This window comes from Silurus aristotelis (assembly GCF_946808225.1).
Source record: "Silurus aristotelis genome assembly, chromosome: 9".
In the NCBI taxonomy this organism is placed as follows: Eukaryota; Metazoa; Chordata; class Actinopteri; order Siluriformes; family Siluridae; genus Silurus; species Silurus aristotelis.
In genome coordinates, this window is record NC_139582.1 from 2,428,388 (window position 1) to 2,454,426 (window position 26,039).

The 26,039-nt window shown below is 38.6% G+C and overlaps 2 protein-coding genes across 3 annotated transcripts in view; one reads left to right on the top strand and one right to left on the bottom strand.

Moving 5' to 3' along the window:
* aqp9b (aquaporin 9b) overlaps positions 1–9,498 on the bottom strand; it is a 10,580-nt gene extending 1,082 nt beyond the window's left edge. The window contains exons 1-5 of one of the 2 annotated variants that reach the window (XM_083550747.1): positions 9,326–9,498; positions 8,098–8,224; positions 5,245–5,382; positions 4,309–4,427; positions 2,486–2,703 (exon numbers count right to left, since the gene is read on the bottom strand). In XM_083550747.1, coding sequence (XP_083406873.1) covers positions 2,486–2,703; positions 4,309–4,427; positions 5,245–5,382; positions 8,098–8,224; positions 9,326–9,427 — 704 coding nt within the window. In that variant the 5' untranslated portion in view covers positions 9,428–9,498. The remainder of the gene's footprint in view (positions 1–2,485; positions 2,704–4,308; positions 4,428–5,244; positions 5,383–8,097; positions 8,225–9,325) is intronic. The other variant, XM_083550748.1, reaches the window with a different exon arrangement.
* A 6,808-nt stretch (positions 9,499–16,306) lies between these two features.
* The window catches only part of aldh1a2 (aldehyde dehydrogenase 1 family, member A2), a 29,426-nt gene continuing 19,693 nt past the window's right edge, over positions 16,307–26,039 (top strand). The window contains exons 1-2 of the mRNA XM_083550013.1: positions 16,307–16,631; positions 25,219–25,323. Of these exons, the coding sequence (XP_083406139.1) occupies positions 16,515–16,631; positions 25,219–25,323 (222 nt within the window). The 5' untranslated portion in view covers positions 16,307–16,514. The remainder of the gene's footprint in view (positions 16,632–25,218; positions 25,324–26,039) is intronic.

A 26,039-nucleotide genomic window follows, 5' to 3' on the forward strand; every position in this document is an offset into this window, starting at 1 on the left:
ACTACAAAGCTATTAGCAAAACGACGCAAAGCCAGAAGTCGCACTAATTGTGAGAATCCTGAATAGCGGGAAATGAGCTTTTTCTGTGACGGATGTGTAATGAAGTTTTTATTTTATTTAGGTTTAAATAAAAGCCTGTAAGTTGTATAAAAGAGATGGAAATGTTTGTTTGAAGGCCCCAGTTTAAACGCTGCTCTTTGATCTTCACACGCACTTAACTTGTGTTGCTGCATGTTTTATTTATTTTTTTTTTATTGTTTTGGGGCCTAAATAAAATTGTCATTGAAATGTTATTTTTTTTTAATAATAGTAAAATTTTTCCCAATTGCTATTTAAAACATGTATTACCCAAACTTCATGCACTTCCTCAACGTGATGCTTCATTTTTGTTTATTTTTGAGTTATACATGGACATAAATTAAGCTATTGTTGTTGAAAACGTGTTTTTATAGTAGTAATATATATATATATATATATATATATATATATATATATATATATATATATATATATATATATATATTTTCAATGGCTCTTGTTTTAAAAAATGCATTCGCCCAAAAAAAATCTGGCTCTTCGGCGAAAAAAGGTTTGCGACCCCTGTTCTAGAGGAACATCTCCCCAGAAGAGTGGAGGTAAATGTGGAACTGGATGTTCAAAATTTCCATACGGAATTTATGATCAGGTGTCCACATATTGTATAATGTTAAGAATCCTGGTAAAGAATATGGTGAATTCTGTTGAGAGCGCCCTCTGCTGGCCGCATTAGTCGTTTCACCAACATTCTCATAGTCTTCAACATCATTTATACTCGTTTTAGTGCGACTCTTGTGTAACATTTATAGTATAGTATAGTATAGTATAGTATGGTATAGTATAGTATAGTATAGTATAGTATAGTATAGTATAGTATAGTATGGTATGGTATAGTATAGTATAGTATAGTATAGTATAGTATAGTATGGTATAGTATAGTATAGTATAGTATAGTATAGTATAGTATAGTATATTATAGTATAGTATAGTATAGTATAGTATAGTATAGTATAGTATAGTATATTATAGTATAGTATAGTATAGTATGGTATAGTATAGTATAGTATAGTATAGTATAGTATAGTATAGTATATTATAGTATGGTATAGTATAGTATAGTATAGTATAGTATAGTATATTATAGTATAGTATAGTATAGTATGGTATAGTATAGTATAGTATAGTATAGTATAGTATAGTATATTATAGTATAGTATAGTATAGTATAGTATAGTATAGTATATTATAGTATAGTATAGTATAGTATGGTATAGTATAGTATAGTATAGTATAGTATAGTATAGTATAGTATAGTATATTATAGTATAGTATAGTATAGTATAGTATAGTATAGTATAGTATAGTATATTATAGTATAGTATAGTATAGTATAGTATAGTATAGTATAGTATATTATAGTATAGTATAGTATAGTATGGTATAGTATAGTATAGTATAGTATAGTATAGTATATTATAGTATAGTATAGTATAGTATAGTATAGTATAGTATAGTATAGTATAGTATAGTATATTATAGTATAGTATAGTATAGTATGGTATAGTATAGTATAGTATAGTATAGTATAGTATATTATAGTATAGTATAGTATAGTATAGTATAGTATAGTATATTATAGTATAGTATAGTATAGTATGGTATAGTATAGTATAGTATAGTATAGTATAGTATAGTATATTATAGTATAGTATAGTATAGTATAGTATAGTATAGTATAGTATATTATAGTATAGTATAGTATAGTATAGTATAGTATAGTATAGTATAGTATAGTATAGTATATTATAGTATAGTATAGTATAGTATGGTATAGTATAGTATAGTATAGTATAGTATAGTATATTATAGTATAGTATAGTATAGTATAGTATAGTATATTATAGTATAGTATAGTATAGTATAGTATAGTATAGTATAGTATAGTATAGTATAGTATCTTGTAGAATCCATTCAATAAAAATTGAGGCCGTTTAAACAGCAAAAATAGGCCTTTCTCAGTATTGTCTAAATGTTTCTGATAGAGTGGTCAGCGAATATATGTTTTAAATGTGACATCTTAAATGTTATTGAATGAATTCGGCTGAACTAATATATATATATATATATATAATTATAACCAAATATATAAAACTGTATAATCCAATTCATAAAAAGGGAATTATCACCTAAAAATCTTATCACGCTCCAAATTTAAGAGTTGGAGTCATTTTTTTTTCCTCACTTAACCATTATCCTGAGTAATAGTTTACGTTTTACCCAAATGGTCTTGCTGGCTAATTTGTTTATAAGCCAGCTTGTGTTTCTCCAAAAAGTTAATAATGCGCTACGGTTATAGCGATAGAGTGAAGCTGAGTATCATCTCTGACGTAAGGAATTAGGTGAGGTCAGGGTCAGGGTCAGAGATCAAGCGTAAGTGTATTTTCTCTACCTGAACACCTCCACCCCCCAACCTGCCACCGCGGTAAAGAGGCGCGGTCCCAGGTCTCGGGCAGGGTTAACAGGATAGCCGCAGTTGAAACCCATTGCCACTGCGATGCCAAGGACGGTGAATCCGATGAGCAGGGGCTCCATTCCTTTAGGGGCTCCTATGTTTTTCTTGTCCACGATGGCCAGGATACATAGCACCAGAGTGGCAGTGGCGATCACCTGCATCAGAAACAGTAACCGTTAAACTGTGTGTGTGTGTGAGAGAGATAAACTATATACACAAAAGTGTGTGGACGCCTGACCAGATGATGTTCATGTGCTTTTAGAACATTCCATTGCACATTTAGACAAAAATACCTCCACTCTGATGTCCTACTAGATGTTCCACTTGATTTTGGGCACGTTCAGCCACAAGGCTGGTGATAAAACATATGGAGAATATTTTGTGGACACCTGACCATAAGATTGGTATGTAAATCTTTTTGAACATCCCATTCCACATTTGCTGGGAAGATGTTCCACTAGATTTTGTAGAGGTGATGAGGCCTGGGAATGTGTGCTCACATTCATTCCAAAAGGTGTTCAATATGGTTTGAGGTCAAAGATCTATAGCAGGCCAATCAAGATCTTTTACTCTAACCCATGTAAACCGTACACATCTTCATGGACCTGGCTTTATGCACAGGAGCGTCGTCATGCTGGAACAGGTTTCTGACATTCAGGTTTGAGCTTCTTTCACAAAAACATCCAACTGTGTGCCTACAACAGTCAGGGGAAAGAACCAGAACCACGTCGTTGGAAATGTTGGGTGTCCCAATACTTTGGTCCATATAGTGTACATGGAGAAGGAGTGACATTTTTTTAGATTGGAATATTTGGAAGGCTTCGAGTTTATTGTGTATTATTGCAGATTATACTTCAGAAATGTTGAATTTTCAAACCAGATCTACAATAAAGATTTTTCCAATTAGATCTAAAAAAAATCGTCATTTCTACATTCACTAGACTTCCATCCTGATTCACAGACACTATATTAGATACCATTTCTCTAATCTGACATGTCCATTGATTGAAACCCGATAAATAAATACGTAAGTATGAATCACTCTTTGAATTATGAAGCTGAGAGATTTCGATGTAGGAACTCCTAACATGCATACTTAGCAATGATGAATGTCTTGTCTAGCTTTAACAAAGGTTAAACCCGGAAAGTTAACTTTAACCTGGACCCCATGGGACCGGTGGGAAGAGGAGGATTGATGCCCAACTTGAATGTTAATGGTCTCCTATTGCATATGGGTCAGTTTAAGGTGAAGCTTCAGTAATGGTGATGAAGTTGTGATGTAGCACAGACACTAATTAGCTATCAATCTCACACTGTGAGCAATATTAAACAGAGGAAATGGTAAAAAAAAAAAAAAAAAAAAATCCCACCTCTCCTCAAAAGTAAGCACTCATACAGCTTTTATAATAAGCTCCACTCTTCTGGGGAGATGTTCCACTAGATTTTGTAGAGATTTGTTGCCCAATTCATCCCAAAGGTGATTAGTAGTTTTGAAGTCAGAGATCTTTAGCAGGCTGCACAAGATCTTCCACTCCAACCAATTGAAAACATATACAGCCTCATGGAGCTGGCTTTGTGCACAGAGCTTTGTACATTGTCATGCTGGAACAGGTTTGGGTCTGAAATCCAGGTTTGGGTTTCTTTCCCTTCACTCAGTACTGCACCCAAAGCCATCGTATACAATTGTGTGCTTGGAAAATTGAGGAAACAGTTTGGGGAAGAATATAATTCTTTATAACTCAAACCATGTGTTTTATCACCTGATCAAAAAACCCGTTGAAGCCAGAGAGATGCTTTCCCGGGTAGGTGGCGAAGATGTTCGCGGTGGCATTTTCACCCATGACCAGCAGCTCGCCACTGGAGTAGTCCATGAAGGCATCTGTAGAGGTAAAGTGTTTGCTATTAGCTTTAAATAAAGGGTTTCTGGAGACACTGGAGAAGGTCTCATGGACAGTCTCATGGACCCTTAGCCAGAAATGTTTTTTTTTCCAGGATTTTCTACCTGGATTTGAGGATTAACTCTGACCAAGTTACCAATCTGGAGACCCTACATTGCAATGCTAACCTGATCTACAATATATGAACAAAATTATTGGAACACCTGACTTTTTCAGCCATACAGTATGTGTTCAGTATCATTTCCCCAGACTGCTAGCAGTAGGATGCCAGCTCCATGAAGATATGCTTTCCATGGGTTGGAGTGGAACATTTCCTGCTATAGAGCTAACACCTCTCCTCACCTACATCAGTACCCTACTTTACTAACACCCTTACAGCTGAATGAGCAGAAATCTCCACAAGCACACTCCAAAATCTAGTGGAACATCTTCCCAGAAGACTGGAAGTTATTATAACAGCAAACGGGAACTAAATGGTGAATGGGATATTTTGGTCAGGTGTCCACAACCTTTCTATAAAGTGTATTTACATTAACGTCATTTGAAGACGGCATTATTCAAAGCGACTTATGATTGAGCAGTTGAGGGTTAACAGCCTTGTTCAAGGACTCGGCAGTGGCAGCTTGGTGTTGCTGGGTTTTGAACTCATAACCTTCCATAATCTAAAGTCCAATGCCTTAACCACCTTTATTCCTACACTAATAATGATTCTGATATGATTTACAGCTAAATGTGATTGGAAATATATTTAAAACATTCTAGGGACCAGATCATTCCTGTTATTAAATATTTACTCACCATAGTACAGTCCAAACACAGCACAAGAGCCTGCAAAAGCACCAATGAATTGGGCAGCCACATAGACTGGCAACTTTATAATAGGAAGCCTGCCTAAGACAGCCATGGCTAGAGATACCGCTGGGTTTACATGTCCTCCTGAAAAAAAACAATACAAGTATAAGTCAATATACACTTAAATACCTTTGAATACTCAACATTTTGTATTTATTAACTGCATGTTAATTTAAACATGATGACAGTTTGTGTGCAATAATAATGGCTGATATACTACTTTATTTACTTTTCGGTCCAATACCATGTATTTTCAATACTACTATTGTTTATATCAATACAGATATCCATACCAGTATAATGTTTTTGAATCCATCATTTTAGTAAATTGTGTAGAATGGATGGACTTCACTTTTACATTATGATACAAACTTTTTAACGAAATAAATATCTAAATGCAACATATACAGCTTCTACACTCAAGTCAAGTCAAGTCAAGTCAAGTCAAGTCAAGTCAAGTCAAGTCAAGACTTGATGAGTCTCCACTAGAGGGGCGACCAAATGATCGGCCGGCCGATAAGTTGTGCCAATTTTTTGGCATTTGTTAAAATTAATCGACATCGGCTGATCGTTCTGCAAATTAGGCCGATTAATAGACAGGCGCTTCTGCGAGTAGCTAAGCATTGTTGTGGAACATATAACGCTGCCTCTTGTGGCAAGTAGTAGCCATTTCACCGGGTAACTTCCCATGCACACGATTCCTAATCTAGCCTTATATATCTCACTGGTTTAATATGATGCTACTTTTGGAGAGAGAATGAGAACAACTTTTTGGAAATGTATTGTTAGTCTTGATTTGACTTGACTTGACTTGAGTGTAGAAGTCAATTCAAGTAGCTTTTATTGTCATTTCAACCATATATATAGCTGACGCATTACACAGTGAAATGAAACAACGTTCCTCCTAATCCCTTGTGCAACATACAACAACAATCACAGAAAACAGAAAACACAGGGCGAAGGACCAAGCACTCCATCCCCTTTATAGGTTTTGAGAATGAGGAATGAGAGAATATTTTTTCTTCTTATACTCCTTGAACTATTTCTGCTTCTTTGACTGACCAACTCTCCTGCTTTTGAAAAAAAAATCTTACATAAGGTCTTTCAGAAAAGTTTCAGAAGGTCCTGGTTATAAAAGAATAATCCAATCGATATTTTTCCTCAGACTCAATCTTCTCAATACAAAACCTTAGGAAATGTGTCCTCGCTATAAATTTGTATTGTACACATGGCATCCTGGGAATTGGCTCTGACATAATCTTGCTAAGTCTTCTTAGCGTCTGTATGGAGTAGGAGTGACCCCATTAAACTCCAACGTACTATGAGGAGAGCCAACTCTCGCTCTCCTCATCTCCAGCTCAGATTAATTGAACCAAGGTCAGATAGACAGGCTTTGGTTTCATATTTATTATTTTTTTATTAATAAGTAATTCACTAGTAGTCATTGTTTTCTCTTTTTTCCCTCCAAATAAAAAGACACAATTATGAGTCTCCACTAGAGGGCGACCAAATGATCAGCCGGCCAATTAATTGCGCCAATTTTTTGTCTTTTATTTGATGTCACAAAATGTTGTTGAAAGTACCTCCGAAAAATGTATCTTCTTAAGTTTTGGTGACTCTATTAATGAAATATGCTCAGAAATCCTACATTAAGTCATTTTTATGTCAGCACTTCTATACTGAGGGCATCAGTAAAACTTCTAGAAGGAACTAACATTTAAACTAAATATTTCCACAAGCGTTGTACTCTTTCTACTCAACTTTGTAAGTTGAAGATCATGACAAAGCAAAACCATTACAGATCAGACCGAGCGTTAAATATGATTTCTCATGGTGTTTTGGAAGCTGTGATGTATGAGTTTGTGCACGGTCATGCTGACTAAACCGAACTGGGTTACACAGGGCGGATAAATTGGGATTTAGAATGTGTGGGAGCTTCGTTTCTCTTTTTGTGTGGCAAAATCATATGAAAGCTATAACGAAGATTTATATAACAAAACCTCATCTAGCAATACAAGCAGTTTTGAATTCAGGGTAATTTAGGGTAAAAATCTTTGTTTTTTAAAAGATGAGTAATATAGCACACCATGTTTCCATTTTTATTTGTAAAATTTTTTTATTTTAAATGAATTATAATCAAGATTTTTTTCTGATTAATGATAATTGAATAGTGCCTTGAAAATCAATGATTTGCTACTAATTTTAGCAAATAATCTATCTATCTATCTATCTATCTATCTATCTGTCTGTCTGTCTGTCTGTCTGTCTGTCTGTCTGTCTGTCTGTCTGTCTGTCCGTCCGTCCGTCCGTCCGTCCGTCCGTCCGTCCGTCCGTCCGTCCGTCCGTCCGTCCGTCCGTCCGTCCGTCCGTCCGTCCGTCCATTCTTCTATCTATCTATCTATCTATCTATCTATCTATCTATCTATCTATCTATCTATCTATCTATCTATCTATCTATCTATTGTCTGTCTGTCTGTCTGTCTGTCCGTCCATTCTTCTATCTATCTATCTATCTATCTATCTATCTATCTATCTATCTATCTATCTATCTATCTATCTATCTATCTATCTATCTATCTATCTATCTATCTATCTATCTATCTATCTATCTATCTATCTATTGTCTGTCTGTCTGTCTGTCCATCCATTTATCCATCCATCTATCCATCCATCCATCCATCCATCTCTCTCTCTCTCTCTCTCTCTCTCTCTCTCTCTCTCTCTCTCTCTCTCTCTCTCTCTCTCTCTCTCTCTCTCTCTCTCTCTCTCAGTGAAGGCTATACAGGTAAAGCCTGTTACCTGATACACCTCCTGACACATAGACAGCCAGCATTACTCCTGTGGTGAAGCCGATGTGGATGGTAAGAGGTTCCCCCACGGTTCCTCTACTCAGCACAGCCTGTGCCACCGAGCCACAGCCAAAAAGCTGAGGAAGAACATATAAAATGGTCATGGATTAAAGAATCCAGCTTGTCTGGACTCACAAGAACAAAGTAGCAACAAAAGCGGTTCACTTCTATAATGTTCTTATTGGTAAATGATAAGACACTAACAGGACACTCAGGATCTTCATAGTGGGCATGGGCAATGTCATTGAACAGGTTTTCAGTTTCCAAGTTTAAAAGTCCATAGACATTCTGTTAAATTGTGTGCCTTCAACTTTGTGGTAACAGTTTGGAGAAGAATCAGATACGGCAGGAAAAGTCAGGGGTCCCAATACTTATAAAAAAAAAATTAACAATAAATAAAAAATAAATCAGACATTCAAGGAAGACACACAGTAAGGTGATATGAATATTTAATAATGATCCATCATAGTCCTCGCTTGATATCATATCTTAACTTTGATTGATCAGAACATCACAGTTCTGTTGCTTGATTTTGGCTCATTAACCAGCATCCTGGCATCCTGACCAACGATTAACAATTCCCTCTTAATAAACAGCGTAAAGTGAAATATTCAGTGACACATTTAGTTAATGGGTTAGTAATTCCAGACCAGACACTTTCCTGGGTCAAGCCATGAACATCTCAGGAATAGAGGTTAATTTTTACAACCTTATTAATAGGCTGTAAATAGAGATATAATGGTAATGTAGTACGATACGATACGATACGATACGATACGATACGATACGATACGATATAATATAATATAATATAATATAATATAATATAATATAATACAATATAATTGATATTAATAGGATAAAGCCATGTTTCTGATTCTTTGTGAATTACTTTGCTAAATAAAATAAATCATTTATAACGAACCAATTAATTTCAAAATCATCAGAATTACTGCTGAAATCATTTGATTTCTATGCCGATGTTTTATATAACGCTGTAAAAGGCACAAGGAGCAACAATTATGCCCAAATATGTATATTATTGCAGATTATTACTTTATATAGTTATAATTAAAACACTTGTACATATTAATATTCATATTCATATACATAGTTTTACAGTTATATTGCTGTTACTGAAAAAATGATCACATGATTTGAATCAGATTTCTACTCACTATAAGCACGAATGTCCCGAGGAATTCTGCCAGAAACTCCCTGATGATGGCATGTCGAAGTGTGAGTTTCTCTCTCAGACTCCTCAGGCTGTCCAGCTCCATGTTCACTGTTCACTCCTAGATGATCAAGTGTGTGTGTGTGTGTGTGTGTGTGTGCTGTCAGTGAGTTAAAACCTTAATAAGATGCGGATCAGGAGAGTAACACACACACACACACACACACACACACACACACACACACACACACACACACACACACACACAGTTAACATAACTTGGCCCAGTTAACCAATTTAAGTGATGATTCATCATATTAACATCTTTTGTCTTTTACTAATTATTAGAAAATAAACAGCAAAATAAACATAATTAAAACTACATAATAAAGCCAAAGATTTGTTTGTGGTAATATAATATAATATATATATATATATATATATATATATATATATATATATATATATATATATATATATATATATATATATATATATATATATATATATATATATACAGTGAGGAAAATAAGTATTTGAACACGCTGCTATTTTGCAAGTTCTCCCACTTAGAAATCATGGAGGGTCTGAAATTGTCATCGTAGGTGCATGTCCACTGTGAGAGACATAATCTTAAAAAAAAATCCAGAAATCACAATATATGATTTTTTAACTATTTATTTGTATGATACAGCTGCAAATAAGTATTTGAACACCTGTCTATCAGCTAGAATTCTGACCCTCAAAGACCTGTTAGTCTGCCTTTAAAATGTCCACCTCCACTACATTTATTCCTAAATTAGATGCACCTGTTTGAGGTCGTTAGCTGCATAAAGACACCTGTCCACCCCATACAATCAGTAAGAATCCAACTACTAACATGGCCAAGACCAGGGAGCTGTCCAAAGACATTAGAGACAAAATTGTACACCTCCACAAGGCTGGAAAGGGCTACGGGGAAATTGCCAAGCAGCTTGGTGAAAAAAGGTCCACTGTTGGAGCAATCATTAGAAAATGGAAGAAGCTAAACATGACTGTCAATCTCCCTCGGACTGGGGCTCCATGCAAGAACTCACCTCGTGGGGTCTCAATGATCCTAAGGAAAGTGAGAAATCAGCCCAGAACTACACGGGAGGAGCTGGTCAATGACCTGAAAAGAGCTGGGACCACCGTTTCCAAGGTTACTGTTGGTAATACACTAAGACGTCATGGTTTGAAATCATGCATGGCACGGAAGGTTCCCCTGCTTAAACCAGCACATGTCCAGGCACGTCTAAAGTTTGCCAATGACCATTTGAATGATCCAGAGGAGTCATGGGAGAAAGTCATGTGGTCAGATGAGACCAAATAGAACTTTTGGGTCATAATTCCACTAAACGTGTTTGGAGAAAGGAAGAATGATGAGTACCATCCCAAGAACACCATCCCTACTGTGAAGCATGGGGGTGGTAGCATCATGTTTTGGGGGTGTTTTTCTGCACATGGGACAGGGCGACTGCACTGTATTAAGGAGAGGATGACCGGGGCCATGTATTGCGAGATTTTGGGGAACAACCTCCTTCCCTCAGTTAGAGCATTGAAGATGGGTCGAGGCTGGGTCTTCCAACATGACAATGACCTGAAGCACACAGCCAGGATAACCAAGGAGTTGCTCTGTAAGAAGCATATCAAGGTTCTGGTGTGGCCTAGCCAGTCTCCAGACCTAAACCCAATAGAGAATCTTTGGAGGGAGCTTAAACTCCGTGTTTCTCAGTGACAGGCCAGAAACCTGACTGATCTAGAGAAGATCTGTGTGGAGGAGTGAGCCAAAATCCCTCCTGCAGTGTGTGCAAACCTGGTGAAAAACTACAGGAAACGTTTGACCTCTGTAATTGCAAACAAAGGCTACTGGACCAAATATTAACATTGACTTTCTCAGGTGTTCAAATACTTATTTGCAGCTGTATCATACAAATAAATAGTTAAAAAATCATACACTGTGATTTCTGTTTTTTTTTTTTTTAGATTGTCTCTCACAGTGGACATGCACCTACGATGACAATTTCAGACCCCACCATGATTTCTAAGTGGGAGAACTTGCAAAATAGCAGGGTGTTCAAATACTTATTTTCCTCTCTGTATATATACAGTGAGGAAAATAAGTATTTGAACACGCTGCTATTTTGCAAGTTCTCCCACTTAGAAATCATGGAGGGTCTGAAATTGTCATCGTAGGTGCATGTCCACTGTGAGAGACATAATCTTAAAAAAAAATCCAGAAATCACAATATATGATTTTTTAACTATTTATTTGTATGATACAGCTGCAAATAAGTATTTGAACACCTGTCTATCAGCTAGAATTCTGACCCTCAAAGACCTGTTAGTCTGCCTTTAAAATGTCCACCTCCACTACATTTATTATCCTAAATTAGATGCACCTGTTTGAGGTCGTTAGCTGCATAAAGACACCTGTCCACCCCATACAATCAGTAAAAATCCAACTACTAACATGGCCAAGACCAAAGAGCTGTCCAAAGACACTAGAGACAAAATTGTACACCTCCACAAAGCTGGAAGGGGCTACGGGGAAATTGCCAAGCAGCTTGGTGAAAAAAGGTCCACTGTTGGAGCAATCATTCGAAAATGAAAGAAGCTAAACATGACTGTCAATCTCCCTCGGACTGGGGCTCCATGCAAGATCTCACCTCGTGGGGTCTCAATGATCCTAAGGAAAGTGAGAAATCAGCCCAGAACTACACGGGAGGGGCTGGTCAATGACTTGAAAAGAGCTGGGACCACCGTTTCCAAGGTTACTGTTGGTAATACACTAAGACGTCATGGTTTGAAATCATGCATGGCACAGAAGGTTCTCCTGCTTAAACCAGCACATGTCCAGGCACGTCTTAAGTTTGCCAATGACCATTTGGATGATCCAGAGGAGTCATGGGAGAAAGTCATGTGGTCAGATGAGACCAAAATAGAACTTTTGGGTCATAATTCCACTAAACGTGTTTGGAGGAAGAAGAATGATGAGTACCATCCCAAGAACACCATCCCAACTGTGAAGCATGGGGGTGGTAGCATCATGCTTTGGGGGTGTTTTTCTGCACATGGGACAGGGCGACTGCACTGTATTAAGGAGAGGATGACCGGGGCCATGTATTGCGAGATTTTGGGGAACAACCTCCTTCCCTCAGTTAGAGCATTGAAGATGGGTCGAGGCTGGGTCTTCTTACATGACAATGACCTGAAGCACACAGCCAGGATAACCAAGGAGTGGCTCTGTAAGAAGCATATCAAGGTTCTGGCGTGACCTAGCCAGTCTCCAGACCTGAACCCAATAGAGAATCTTCAGAGGGAGCTCAAACTCCGTGTTTCTCAGTGACAGGCCAGAAACCTGACTGATCTAGAGAAGATCTGTGTGGAGGAGTGGGCCACAATCCCTCCTGCAGTGTGTGCAAACCTGGAGAAAAACTACAGGAAACTTTTGACCTCTGTAATTGCGAACAAAGGCTCCTGTACCAAATATTAACATTGACTTTCTCAGGTGTTCAAATACTTATTTGCAGCTGTATCATACAAATAAATAGTTAAAAAATCATACATTGTGATTTCTGGTTTTTATTTTTTAGATTATGTCTCTCACAGTGGACATGCACCTACGATGACAATTTCAGACCCCTCCATGATTTCTAAGTGGGAGAACTTGCAAAATAGCAGGGTGTTCAAATACTTATTTTCCTCACTGTATATTTATAAATAAAACTATATAACATATAGTATAATATTTATATATTTATTATATAGTATAATCTTCACCACCACCGAGCTCCTGTCTGACCTCTTCCCTGAATCTCACACTACAGTCTTTCTCCTTCAGTTTCCACCATCTTATTCTTCTTTCAGTCCTCACTCTCCTCTTCTTCTTCACCTCCAAAACCATCCTACAGACCACCACTCGATGTTGTCTAGCTACACTGTCCCCTGCCAACACCTTACATTCTCCAATCTCCGTCATGGTGGCATCTCCCACATAGAACATAATCCACCTGTGTGCACCTTCCTCCACTCTTATCCGTCACCCTATGATCCTCCTTCTTCTTAAAATGTGTTCACCACTGCCATTTCCATCCCTCTAGCAAAATCCACTACCATCTACCCTTCCACATTCCTCTCCTGAAGACCATACCTACCATCACCTCCTCATCACCTCTGTTCCCTTCACCTACATGCCCATTAAAGTCTGCCCCAATCACCAATCGTTCATTCCTAGGTTCACCTTCTACCACTACATCTAACTCACTCCAGAATTTGTCCTTCTCCTCCATCTAACAACCCACTTGTGGAGCATAACCACTAATGACATTTATCATCACCCCTTCAACTTCCAGCTTCACGATCATCAGACACTCTCTTCACCTCCACTACACTCTCACTGCACTCTTCCTTCAGAATCTTTTCTTGACTTCAATTGGTATAATTAGCACAATTCCTTACGATACTGATTGCGCAAGCGCAGTAGGACCAAGCAACCAAAATTCATTTGCACCTTCGTTTTTTTGCCAACAGAGGGCGCTCTTTGAACACAATACAAGCACAAATGGCAATGCAGTTTTTAATTCTTGGACAAACAATATATTGTACTGTTAGAACTTTCTGGTAGACGTGGTAGAGATTCAGATTCATTACAGCCAGTAGTGTTTTAATTACACTTTGTTTGGTGTTGGTCAGTTTGATGAATTGGTGAAGCTGCTGGAGATGAAGCTCTTGAGTCTGTCCAGCTTTGAGGAGCAAAGGGTCGATCCAGTGAGCACATGAAGAGATGAGTGAGACTCAGATCATTAATCACTTCTCACTGTCACTTATTCTCCCTGAGGTGTTGTCTTTGATGTGAAGCAGATACACACAGTGTCGACGCGGCGGTGTGTGTGTGTGTGTGTGTGTGTGTGTGTGTGCGCACTGATGGAGAAAAAGCACCCAGTGGGCTGGATACAAATGAAGACATGGTATTTAATCCTGTAATGATCTTAAATTAGTGTTATCCACTCTAAAATCAGATATGACAAGTATGATCAAGTAGCCTATCGCGCGCGTGTCTGTGTGTGTGTGTGTGTGTGTGTGTGTGTGTGTGTGTGTGTGTGTGTGTGTGTGTTTATTTAGTGATTCCTATCCAATTTTGTAGCCTTTACTTATGACTTTCCGAATATTTTTGATATTGATTAACATTCAGGATTGGTATTTTTTTTTATATATATTTTATTATATTTCTTATATTATTTTTTTGTTAAGTATCTGATTCATTTCGGATTAATGTTGTAGCATTTGCACAAATTCATTCGCGATTAAATAAAATAAAATAAATTAAAAATAAACATTTATTGGCTTACATTAGACTCAAGGTGGTGAAATGAATTCTTTTTATTTTCCAGTTTTACTGGTGAAAGCAAATTGAAATAATTCTATTTTGTCATAATATTGAAATCATTTACTGTATTAGTTTTTTTGCTGTATGAACAGAGAGAAATGTAAAACCGAATTCTAAAATCCGCATCACGATCTGTTTTTATTGCCAATTAACAGAAGTATGAACGCGCTATAAATATATTAGAGGAAATAAAACAGTTTATTGCTCAGATTATTATATATTTTTTTACTGCTTTCTTTATTGTTTAACTTTGGAGAGAAAGTGTGAAGTCGATGATTTGTTTTTTTTAATTTATTTACGGCATGTAGGACGTCTTCCTGGCTGATGTTTGAGCTTTAGATGATGGAGATGCTGTTGCTGTTGGAGGTGTAAATGTGTTTGTGGATTAATCCCTGAGACCTGAATGTTGAGGGTGTTAAAGGCAGATTTTTGTGTGTGTGTGTGTGTGTGTGTGTGTGTGTGTGTGTGTGTGTGTGTGTGTGTGTGTGTGTGTGTGTGTGTATTGGTTGAAAGAAGCATTGGCGCGGCGGGTGGCGACCATCAGCTCAGGACGGAGAAACAGGAGGAAGGTGTGATCGCTTGATGTGGAGAGATGAACAACATCCTGATGGCTTATCTTTCTTTCTTTCTTTCTTTCTTTTTCTCCTTTTCTTTCTATCCCCCCCTCTGTATGATGTGTTTTGGAGTTGTGAGGCAAACGGATTTTTTTTTTCACGTTCACGTGTGATAGAGGCTTAAAGACAACAGATATGGCAACCAAGCTCTTAGGTTCTACAGAACTCCCAGTGGTTAATACGCACACACACACACACACACACACACGGACGCAAATGAGCAGTGTACCAGTTAATTAGGCAAAACACTAATAATCAGCCTACAAGAGATTACAGATGTAGTAGATAAGATCAGTGTTTGTTATGAAATATTATTTGTGTTTATCTTATTTTATTGTACGTGTGTGTGTGTGTGTGTGTGTGTGTTTTAATCCTGCTTCTTAAAATTCGATTATAAGCAACGCAAATTCAACACACACTCCTGTCCAATTTATTATTGAATATTTCCAGGTTTTAGTCTTAAAAATAAAGCAATTCGATGAAAGATATGTACATAAAAATGTGTGTAAATTGAAATTGGATAGTGTTTTATTTTTATCTTTATAACAAAACATAGATTTAGATTCTATTCCATAGATATTTAAGCATAATAAAATATTTATCAACTTAAAAAAATTTCTTGAGCCCCAAAAACTTGTCCATTTCATAATAAAATAATGTTTTATTTTGTGTTATATAATATAATATAATATATATATATATATATATATATATATATATATATATATATATATATATATATATATATATATATATATATATATATATATATATATAATCTTATATTCTGCACACACACACACACACACACACACACACACACACACACACACACACACAGCCGGCTTCCAATCTTTATTAATAATTCATGTAGAAATATTGATATATTTTTTATCTGAGTTAGTTTGCAATGCAATGCAAACTAACTGAAGAGTCTTGGAGAAACATCTGACTCGCCCATCACTGGAAGTGGGTGGGTATCTGCAGGACAGAAGGAGACTGGCTTTATGTAAATGATGGATTTTAATGATATTGGAAGGACGGCCCCTGTATTGTCGGCTCCATATAAAATGGAGCCAGTGCCGACACCTGCTTATAAACACGTGAAGGAGTCCAAAGTCCTGAATTCTGCGTGAAGTCGGTGAATCGGAATTGAGCGCGCGGGCCACAGCATGACCTCCAGCGCAGTTCAGCTCCCCGGCGGGCTAAAAGCGGATCCCGCGGCGCTTATGGCATCCCTGCAGCTGATGCCCTCACCCGTGCCCAACCCGGAGATCAAGTACACCAAGGTGGGTAAGAGCGCTCCAAACACAAGAGGTTAGAGAGCAGCGCGGTTTCTTCTCTTCTCTTCTTTGGGTTGGTTTGTGTTTCATGCGCAGTTTACGCACCGGACCATTTTTGGAGAAATCTTTGGGAACGATTCGCTCTTTTTTTCTATCTTTCCTAGTCATTTCATTTCGATCTGATTTAATTGCTTGTCAATAGTAAGTGCATTATTTTACATGTTTGCACTTTTTCTGTACGTTTTTACTTCTTTTCTTGGTTATTTCTCATATTAAGAATACGTGCGCCGGTGCGCGCGCGCGCGCGCGTGCACGCATGTACAAGAGACTTGCACTGCCACTTTTTTACTTTATTTCCCATCGAATCGTTAAAACAAAAAAATTGCATAGCACTTTTGTCCCTAAGCAGCATTTACAGCCATTAAATAGGTTATAAAATCCTTCTAATTATCCATAATGAGCAAGCCAGTTGCAGGGGACACCCCCCTCGAGATGGTTTGAACAAGAAACCTAGAGAGGAACCAGCCTGGATCTTTAACAAAAAAAAAATGCTGTCATTTCTTCTACCTCTTGGTGCATGATGACTTGTTTATGTTCACTAATGTTTCTTGTTGGTCCATTTTTTAAATATATTCATTTCTTTATAAAGTGCCCCTGAGTGTGTAGTTCTCCTCCACCTTTGTTGGAATCTAAAAGAAATCTGCTCTTATCTGCTTTCTTCAAGCTCCCAACTGTACGAGTAGATTGAGGAGGGGTTATGCACCTATTCTGTGCATCCTGTATATATAGGAAGCTGAAAGTGAGTGTGAGGAAAGAGTGTTGCGTTATGAGAGATCTTGCAGGCCTTTGTGCAGATCTCATAAAGCACTGGATGTGCAACCTGCAGTTTCAACCACACACAATCAAAAAATAAATAAATGAGGCAACTCTTAGCTGTTTTTTTTTGGTCCAGCCACATAAATCAGATTTTTGCTCTGAAGTAGTAAAACATTCAAATTTATACAACAAGCTCAGGAGAAACGTTGTGAAAGTAGCCGTTGATTTTTAAGGTGAAGAACTTTACTCGCTGTACTCTCGAGTAGGTAATGAAACACAGTAAAGCAGGACCAAAGTCCACTCTTTGTGATTGATAGATAAATAGATAACCAGAGCTTTACAGGATCTCTGCGAACGTCTCACACATAAACTCACCCTCACACGTACACACCTTCTTACGTGGAATCTGAGTGTATTCCGAAGCAAAGGGAGTGTGAGATTGGAGTCTGAGTGGACGAACCCTTAGGAATTTGAATGATCCACCGTGTGTCGTTTGTAATGGCGAAGCTGTTCTGGTTTATAGCTTCTAATTTTACTCGTGCACCTTTTAAAGCCTGTTACTGCTTCTTTTCATATAGTTGCATAGTCTGGGTATTTGCTGGATTTCAAAAAGGATGTTAAGTCACAATTAAAGGGAACAAAACAATTTGTAGCAGAATTTAATCCAGGTTTAGGTTCAATCCATGTCTTTGCTCAGATCCTAGTGATTTATGTGATTTTTATTTATTAATTTGTTTTTTAAAGAGGCTCAAACTATCAATTTTGTATTCTTTATGTATTATGGCTTTTTCTGTAGATTTCTGGTATTGATTAACATTCAGAAATGGCATGAAAATACACCTTCAAGCAATATTTCGGTTATTAGCCTTTTTTTACCCCTAGTATCTGTTTCGTTTTGATTTTTTTACCCCATTTCCACAAAGCAGTTTACTAATTGTGCTCCCTAATTCATTTATATGTAGATATATCAGTCAGTTAAACTTATGCTTTACCTCTTTTTTATCCCTCCTTTTTATTATAATTTTTCGATCTTAGCACTGTTGAAAACCTGCCACCCCCTGTTTTTTTTCCTGCCAGTGCGTAGATCTAACCAGCTGCATTGCCTCTGCCAGATCTACTAAATCACTCCCCTATCAGCACTACCGGTATGTGAGGCCTCCTTTGAAGCCTGTGTAGTCTTCAGAAATGTGTACACAACACATACAGCATGGTTTAGTACGGGGGGATCAGGTGAAAGAGAAAATATTCACATTCCACAAAATATCAGGTACCAGGTACTCTTAAATTCTTTTGCTTCATTTAATAGTTTATTAACCGTCGGGGCAAAAAAGGGTAAATCTTTTTCAATGTAAATGTGCCATAAAAGACACAAAAGCAATGAAATTAAATTAAGTTATATAAAGTAGATTTCATAGATCTTTTACTCTATAATCCCAGTTCATCAGGCCCCCCAACACCCCCCCCCCCCCCCCAATAATGTCATATAGGAGGTGTTTCAGCTCAATACCACGAGTAACAGCCTGATCTTCTCCCGTGACTCCTGCAAAAATCAGGAAAAATTTCGAACAAGCTCACCTGAGCTCACCTTATGAGAACTGGGTAAGACATCCGCTTGTGTTTGTTACCCGTCAGAGTTTCCACTCCGTGTCTGGACACCGCCCTGCGTGTGGACTGGAGATGATGAGATATAAAGTTTTGATTTATCACCTTCCTGGGATGATTGCCTGCCTAGATCAGGATTTAGGAGTCTCTGCATTTCTGTATGTAAATATATATATATATATATATATATATATATATATATATATATATATATATATATATATATATATATATATATCTATATATATATATATATTTATCACTCTTAGAGGTGCAGATAGAGAGAGCGATGGATGTGCAGATGGGGTGTGGGAGAACAAGGTGATCTCTGTCTATGTTCTGGCCCACTGATAGCAGCTCAGAGGAAGCCATAAATTAGACACCCCCCCCCCCCATTCTTAAAGGGGAATTATTGATGTTTTCTCTGTTTTTCTCTGTTTGCTCTCACATGGCGAGAAAGGCGGAAAAAGAGACGGAAGGGGAGGTACGTGGGGTTGCGTATTTAGCGTAATTGATTGAGGCTCTGGGACTTGTCCATGGGAGAGAGACTAGGGGGAAGTTCTGCTAATTTTACCTCCCAAGTTGATCTTGATGATGAGATGGAGATGATATTTAATATATCTCAGTGGTTATTAACGTCATTAGTTCAAATCCCAGTCAAGCTGCTGCATTTGGGCCCCTGAGCAAGGCCCTTAACCTGCATTTGCCTTGTATAAATGTGGTGAATTTAAATTGCTGTAAAAAAGGGTGTCTCCCATAAGCCATAAATGTGAATGCATATAAATAAAATAAACAGCTGTAAGGCCTCTGACCTCTGTATATATATATATACAATTTACCTTTGTATGAAAACACTAAACTACTTCAGCGTGTGAATATTTCACTCCAGCATCCTCAGAGTTAATAATCTACATGGTGATTTCTCCCTGATAAGGAGGTCTACAATGCCAAAGTGTTTGTAAAGCACTCGTGTGGACGAGCGATTCATACCGGAGGAGCGAGATGCAGGTTAAATATTAAACCGAACGTATTTGGGTTGGTTGAAGCAGCCAGTTTCTGGCTCAGTGAGCGTTTCTATATACCAGGGTTGGATGAAGAAAATGAGTCTTGTAGATGAGTAAAAGTACACCACTCTTGAAGTCATTACACATTAAATTGCTGGGAAGACCATTTTTCCAAACTGATAAACACTTGAAGGATTTGCATAAAAAACACTTGTTGTTCGCCATCAAACATTTTTCCTTTTACTCAACATTAATGGCATATAAAATGCTGCAGTTTTTCTGCATTCACGCTATAATTTCTTGCCCTCCGTGTTGGCATTTGAGCGTTTAAGTGTCTGAGCTTTTGTAAACTAATCTGGGGGACAGCTTGTGTGAATGAGGTAGGCTCCATCAATCCGTCAGTGGCTGAGCTAGAGCAGCTGGGGGTGTTTGGGGCTCCTCTGCTCTGGGTGCTGTCCAGCAAGCTGTAATATATGGCTGTCTCTGCCTGGGAGGGTCAGTGGCCCTGGCTTGCGAGATCCTGCACCCCCCCCACTTCTGGACTTTTTCACTTCAAAACGCACCATCTCTCCTCGAGATCCACATCAAACAGAGTCCGAGGTAGAGGGTACACGCAGGGGCTGCTGATTTATTATACGCAGCTCAGTGAGGACTCTCCCTATCGGTCTCTTGGGTTCTTTCTCATCTCTCCCTTTAGCTTAATCTCTTCGGTCTTCTTCTTTTTCTTCTCTGGATTTCTCCCTTTTATTGTCTTTGGCCTTTTTTTTTATTATTCACTCTCTCTGCGGGTAAACATGCCCCCAACAGATCGATTTGTCCTTGTCTCATCGTATTGTTTAGCCACAACTCTTCAAACATAATTTTTTACTTCTTCCTCAAACTTTAGAGATCCGATTAATCCATTAAAGCAGATCATATTATTTTGCGGAATAATGCACTGAATTGTCACATTGTTTGTAATGTTTCACACTCTTAGTGTCACCCAAATGAGGATGGGTTCCTCTCTCGTTCCCCTTTTGAGTCTGGTTGTTCTCATGGTTTCTGGCTCATACCATCTAAGGGAGATTTTTCTTGCCACACTCACACCAGGCTGTTCATCAGAGATAAATACACATAATTCACTTATAATAAACATTTTTCTATAATTCTTCCATTCTTTAAAGCCGCTTTAAGACAATGTCCATTGTGCAAAGGGCTACAGAAATAAACTTGAATTGGATTGAAGGAATTTATCAGATGCAGGAGGAATTGTGTACCAAATGGTGCGTTCCCATAAACAATCAAATGAATGAAGTATTGCAAAAAAATACTTCTCATTATATAGATGTTTTTTTGTGACAGAAATTAAACTAAAAGAAAAAAACACTTGCAGGATGTATGTAAATTTCCATTCAATAGTTCCTGGTTCATTTCTGGAACCAAAGCCAGGACCTGAAATCAGCCTCAGTGGAAATGCACCTAAAGCTCCAGAGTTCCTGGGTTCCTCCTTTGGTAGATTGAGCTTATGCACAGCTTTTGGGTTTTATTCCGAAATGAAGCTGCACCATGTCACACACCACTGAGTGGGGGGATTCTTGGCGGCGGTGGCGGGGGATATGAAGTGAAAGTGAAAAGGCGAGAGAAAGTGCTGTTTTGTGAGACGGGGGAAAGAAAAATGAAGTGCAAAGTGTGCGAACACGTATGTTGAAATTCCTCATGCAGCTCCTTCGCCTGTAACGCTAACAATTATCGATGTCTTGAAAAGTGTCCAGTAAACGCAGCAGAAGGAGAAAGCTGCTTGATTGGAAAGGATATGAAACTTCCTGTGTGGACGGAGCCCACAGCTGCAGGTGCCCTGCTAGGATCCAACTGCCTGTGGAATTTTGGCCGGTTGCTCATATAAATTTCATTTTTTTTACTTGTTTTTGAAAAAAAAAAGCCCAGAAATAACTGCCATTAAATATTCCTCATCTGTGTGAGCAATGAGAAGGTGCTGGGGGCCAAACAGATGTTGTACTGGCCACATCGTGAGTTCTGGCATCGTCTGCCCCCGCGGTCCAGCCGAGCCTGGAGAGAGAGAGAACGAGCGTATCAGCGTTGCTGCGGCTGCAAGGGTCTCGACTTTCTCCTTCCTCACTTGCTCCAGGGTCCAGAAGAACTCCCTCATCCTGTGTGAAGTAATAGGCTCGATCGGGACCTCAGCGTTAAGTAGAAGCAGAGTGTTACGCACATCGCGTGCTTTAGCTCCCACTCCCAAAATCTGTTTATAATAGGTGCAGCTCATCACCATGTTAGTGCTGCAATAAAGGACTGTCAGAAGCCAGAGATTGGCAGTCTTAAGAGAGCTTTCTAAATGCTCGCAGCTGGTCTGTAACATGTGCACACAGACCCAGAGTGTCCTCACTGTCCACTTTTCCCATCAGGCCCAGCTAGCTCCTTCAACCCAACATTGTCCCATTGCTTGTACATCTGGCCATGCATACTAAATGATGAGAAAACTGTCTCGCAATCAATTATTTTATCTCAACTATTTTTTCCCGTTCCATTCTCTCGTTGCTCTGCTGCCTAAACACAAAAGTTGCAGATCTTAGACTACCAATAATGTCTTCACTATTCATCCCCGAGAATGGTGTTTTGATCTCCCGTGTCGCCTCTCTGACGTCTCTGGGAGCGACTGCAAAGAAAAGTAAAGCGTTGATCGATCTGAAATTTTGCACCTTTGCACTTGCGCTCTAAGGCTTTTCTCTTTTGCCGAAGCAAAAGTGCAGTTTAGCGAAACCTCGAGTGTTGATTTACGGTGCGGCCCTGTCGCCCTTAATCAACTCGCTCAATAGGACGAGACAAAAGTGGGAGCGCCCCCTGAGCTCAGGGAAGTCTGGGCCAAATGGCCTCCGACGATTGCGCTTTTCTAGCCTTGATTTAGATGGCGGCTCGGCCCTCTGTGCTGGTCGGAGGTGCCGTTAGCGTGGGGCTACACGCCGCATTCTTCCCCCTTCTAGCCTGATTTAGGGCGTTCCAGAAGAGCGACCCCTATAAATTTAAAAACTAATTTCTGTGCTCTAAAGGGTTTTTCTGTTTTTTTCTGACTCACAACCAGGCCACTGACACTTTTATGAAGTGCTCTTAATGAGCACACGATTAAAGGGGATGTGAGGCGAAAGCGAAAGAGACAGAGAGGTTGGATCTGCGTGCTGTCAAACGATCCAAAGAGGGAGTTTAATGCGGATTCATCAAAAGGGAATTGCAGAGTGGTACAGGCTGATACCGAAAACTTACAACATCTGCAAGCGAGTTCTTCATGCCCAAGGTTTCTTCCCTGAACTCAGGCCAACGTTTTTGGGGAGAAAAAAAAAGGCAAAAAGGCCTCAAAAAGCCTTAAAGCTCTTACAAACGAACAAACGTTTTATACGTCCTAGAACGTAAACACTGCGTACGATTTACAACCAATTAAATTGTACTTAAGCCCGAACGTTTACGCTGGTAAACACGCCGAAGAGCTCGCAAAGCCCGAGGCAGCGGGACACTTGAACTTGGCACTGGGATTTGTTTGAACTCGAAGATCTTTCTCTGCCTGAGTGTGAGTAAATGTATATATTTGCGACTCGGAGCCAGAACGTGTTTTTACAACACCTCATCCGTCAAAGCAGCTGCCTGCAACTGAGAACAATTTCCAAGCAATCACAATTCGCACGATCGGAGCGTCCTGATTGGCTGCCGAGGCTCCGGCGTGATCCGTTTACCTGCCGCAAAATCCCCAGATCGAACGATTTGTCTCGCTATCGAATCGGATCACACCCGACACATCTGGCACGGTTTGTCCACGTTACTTTGAACACTCGGTGCTACAGAGACATATTTTGGTTTGACCTTTTATCGAGCTTGAAAAATGCGGGATCTGGTATCCGAGGCAGTTGTTTAACGGACCACTTCCTTTAACACATCACAGAGCCGGAGTGCCGCACGTGTTTTATGATCTTGTAAACGAACAGCAATGCTGTGAATTCTCTGTGTGTGTGTGTGTGTGTGTGTGTGTGTGTGTGTGTGTGTGTGTGTGTGTGTCTGGGTGCGTTTGCAGCATGTGAGAGCACTTGAGTGTCCGTGTGAATATGTTCTGTATATGTGTAAAAGTGAGTGTCTGTTTGAGAAAGTGAGGGTGTGTGTGTGTGTGTGTGTGTGTGTGTGTGTGTGTGTGTGTGTGTGCTCTGCGTGTCAGTATGTGGTATGTGCATAAAAGTGTGTGTGTGTGTGTGTGTGTGTGTGTGTGTGTGTGTGTGTAACGGGGATTTATTTCCTCCTGCTCCCCCGCTACTCTGTCCGGTGGCTGCATCACTCTCTAGAGACAAATCCTGCAAACAGCCCTGAAAATTCCCAGAGATTCTTCCTTCACACACATTCACACATCTTACTGTCCTTATGAGGACCTTCTGTAGACGTAATCATGCATTTAACTTATTAATATCACACTAAAATCTGATCTAACACTTAATTTTAACCTAAAAAGAAATCTCTTGTAGTTTTTGCAGTTAATTCTGAAGTTTTTTAAGAAAATCGTAAAAAATCTTAATCTAAAAAAAAGTCCATAAATAACTTAATTATTAAACCATATAAATTACCAAATATTTATAATTGATGCTTTTAAATTTTTTAAAAAAATTTTCAATGCATAATGCACTAAATAATGTCTGTCTGCCTTATTAGATTTAAAGAAATTAGTAAAAAGAAATTTAATTAAAATTAGTAAAATACGTTTAAAAAAAAAAACCTGTATACTATATGGGCAAAAGTTTGTGGTCACATGACCATAGAATGTGGTGTGTGTTTTTTTTGTGTTTTTTTTGAGTATCCCTATTCGCTCTTATAAAAACTTCCACTCTTCTGTCTAGATGCTCCACTAGATTCTGTGAAGATTTGTTCTCACTCAGGTTTAAGAATGTAGGTAAAGTCAGGCACTGATATAGACGAGGTGAGGAGGCCTGGGGGTCTAGCGATCCAAGTGTTCATTGTTCAATAGGGTTTATAGCTCTGCAGCAGGAGATCTTCCCCTTCAACCCATTGTAAAACATATCTTCATGGAGCTGGCTTTGTGCACAGGAGCATTATCGTGCTGGTCTAGGTTTGGGTCTTCTTCAAGTGAAGGATTCTCCTATTCTCACTTTCTCTCTCTTTCTCTCCATGTTTTTGTTCCCCTGCAGATTTTTATCAATAACGAATGGCACGATTCGGTGAGCGGGAAAACCTTCTCAACGTACAACCCTTCCACCGGCGAGAAGATCTGCGACATACAAGAAGCTGACAAGGTAACGGTTAAGCACAAGAAAAAAGTATGGAAAGAAACTCATAACAGGTTTTCCTCAATTAATACACTTTTTATACAAAGGAACATTTAAGGCAGATGTACAGTGGAGCTGAGGGGGTCGGAGAGGTTGAACTATGTTCTCAGGCATTATGAGTGTATTGGTCCCCACTTTCTGTTATAATAACCTTCCACTCTTTAGGGAAGATGTTTCATAAGATTTTCTTGAGATTTCGCTCAGCTGTTAGTAAAGTCAGGGAGTGATGCATGTGAGATGAGGAGGCCATTGTTCATTTATTGTTCAGTATAGCAGGAGATCTTCCACTCCAAGCCATGTAAAGCATATCATCATTGTCATGCTGGACCAGGTTTGGGTCTCATAGTTCAGGTGAATGGAAGATTTACTGATACTGCATCTAAAGACGTCCATGGAAGAACTACATATGCCTGGGAAAAGTCAGGTCTCCATATTTTTGTCTATATATAGATAGATATATATGGAGGGTTTGATTGATAAATTTTCTGCGGTTTCTTCAACAAAACTAAATTTGAAGGTTTTTTTAAGCTGGGAACTTTAGGTCTAATCAAATAATTTGGACAGTCCTCATCAATCCTGCATGTTTTATCCACCATCCAAAGATCTCCCAAGTGAACCATGTGATCAGGCACAAGTTCTTACTAGGGTTCCTCTTTAACAGCTGCTGCCTTAAATGCTTTCTT